The following is a 2180-nucleotide window of genomic DNA, read 5'->3' on the forward strand; positions in this document are numbered from 1 at the left end:
ACATCCAGGTGACACCTGGGGGACACCTGAGTGACATCAGGGTCACTGTGCCAGGTCCAGGTGACAGCCGTGTCACTGTCCCAGTGTCCGTGTGTGGGTGTCACAGCCGGGTGACAGCCGTGTCACTGTTCCCGTGTCTGGGTGTCACTGTTCCTGTGTCACTGTTCCCATGTCCGGGTGTCACTGTTCCTGTGTCACTGTTCCCATGTCCGGGTGTCACTGTTCCCGTGTCCGCGTGTCACAGCCGTGTCACTGTCCCAGCTCCGTGTGTCACTGTTCCCATGTCCGGGTGTCACAGCCGTGTCACTGGTCCCATGTCTGGGTGTCACTGTTCCCGTGTCCGGGTGTCACTGTTCCTGTGTCACCGTTCCTGTGTCACTGTTCCCATGTCCGGGTGTCACTGTTCCGGTGTCACTGTTCCCGTGTCCGGGTGTCACTGTTCCTGTGTCCGCGTGTCACAGCATTGTCACTGTTCCGGTGTCACTGTTCCTGTGTCACTGTTCCCGTGTCAGGGTGTCACTGTTCCAGTGTCACTGTTCCTGTGTCACTGTTCCCGTGTCCGGGTGTCACAGCCGTGTCTGGGTGTCACTGTTCCGGTGTCACTGTCCCTGTGTCCGGGTGTCACTGTTCCGATGTCACTGTTCCGGTGTCACTGTCCCCGTGTCCGGGTGTCACTGTTCCTGTGTCACTGTTCCCGTGTCCGGGTGTCACAGCCGTGTCCAGGTGTCACTGTTCCTGTGTCACTGTTCCCGTGTCCGGGTGTCATTGTTCCAGTGTCACTGTTCCTGTGTCACTGTTCCTGTGTCCGCGTGTCACAGCCGTGTCCGGGTGTCACTGTTCCGGTGTCACTGTTCCTGTGTCACTGTTCCTGTGTCCGGGTGTCATTGTTCCAGTGTCACTGTTCCGGTGTCACTGTCCCCGTGTCCGGGTGTCGCAGCCGTGTCCGGGTGTCACTGTTCCTGTGTCACTGTTCCTGTGTCACTGTTCCCGTGTCCGGGTGTCACTGTTCCAGTGTCACTGTTCCTGTGTCACTGTTCCCGTGTCCGGGTGTCATTGTTCCAGTGTCACTGTTCCTGTGTCACTGTTCCTGTGTCCACGTGTCACAGCCGTGTCCGGGTGTCACTGTTCCAGTGTCACTGTTCCCGTGTCCGGGTGTCACAGCCGTGCCCGGGTGTCACTGTTCCGGTGTCACTGTCCCCGTGTCTGGGTGTCACTGTTCCGGTGTCACTGTCCCTGTGTCCGGGTGTCCCTGTTCCGATGTCACTGTTCCGGTGTCACAGCCGTGTCCGGGTGTCACTGTTCCGGTGTCACTGTTCCGGTGTCACTGTTCCCGTGTCCGGGTGTCACTGTTCTGGTGTCACTGTTCCTGTGTCCACGTGTCACAGCCGTGTCCGGGTGTCACAGCCGTGTCCGGGTGTCACTGTTCCTGTGTCACTGTTCCCGTGTCCGGGTGTCCCTGTTCCGATGTCACTGTTCCGGTGTCACAGCCGTGTCCAGGTGTCACAGCCGTGTCCAGGTGTCACTGTCCCCGTGTCCGGGTGTCACCGTTCCTGTGTCACTGTTCCTGTGTCCGGGTGTCATTGTTCCAGTGTCACTGTTCCTGTGTCACTGTTCCTGTGTCCGGGTGTCACTGTTCTGGTGTCACTGACATCACCCAAATGACATCACTGCCCAATGACATCACTGTCCAATGACATCACCCAAATGACATCACAGCCCAATGACATCACTGTCCAATGACATCACCCAAATGACATCACTGCCCAATGACATCACTGCCCAATGACATCACCCAAATGACATCACTGCCCAATGACATCACTGTCCAATGACATCACTGTCCAATGACATCACCCAAATGACATCACTGCCCAATGACATCACTGCCCAATGGCATCATCCAATGACATCACAACCCCAATGACATCACCGTCCCATGACGTCACCCTGATGACATCACCGCTCCATGACGTCAGCCTGATGACATCACAGCCCAATGACATCACACCCAATGACATCACACCCCAATGACATCACCATCACATGTCAGCCAGTACATCAGTCTCATGACGTCACCCCGATGACATCATCCAATGACATCACAACCCCAATGACATCACCGCTCCATGACGTCACCCTGATGACATCACCGCTCGATGACATCACCGCTCCATGACATC

At 56.6% G+C, this 2180-nt stretch overlaps 1 protein-coding gene across 1 annotated transcript; it reads left to right on the plus strand.

Annotated features, from left to right (window-relative positions):
- The first annotated feature begins 6 nt into the window (after positions 1 to 6).
- On the plus strand, positions 7 to 1694 carry LOC107199566. The gene is made up of 2 exons (XM_015616885.2): positions 7 to 141; positions 178 to 1694. The coding sequence occupies exon 2, from the start codon at positions 282 to 284 to the stop codon at positions 1692 to 1694; it is 1413 nt and encodes a 470-aa protein (XP_015472371.2). The 5' UTR covers positions 7 to 141; positions 178 to 281.
- The last annotated feature ends 486 nt before the right edge of the window (positions 1695 to 2180 follow it).

Source organism: Parus major, unplaced genomic scaffold, assembly GCF_001522545.3.
Source record: "Parus major isolate Abel unplaced genomic scaffold, Parus_major1.1 Scaffold1096, whole genome shotgun sequence".
Lineage (NCBI taxonomy): Eukaryota > Metazoa > Chordata > Aves > Passeriformes > Paridae > Parus > Parus major.

What these genes read in the sequence shown, in the direction of transcription:
- LOC107199566 (XM_015616885.2), top strand. Translation starts at nt 282, where the DNA reads ATGTCCGGGTGTCACAGCCGTGTCACTGGTCCCATGTCTGGGTGTCAC.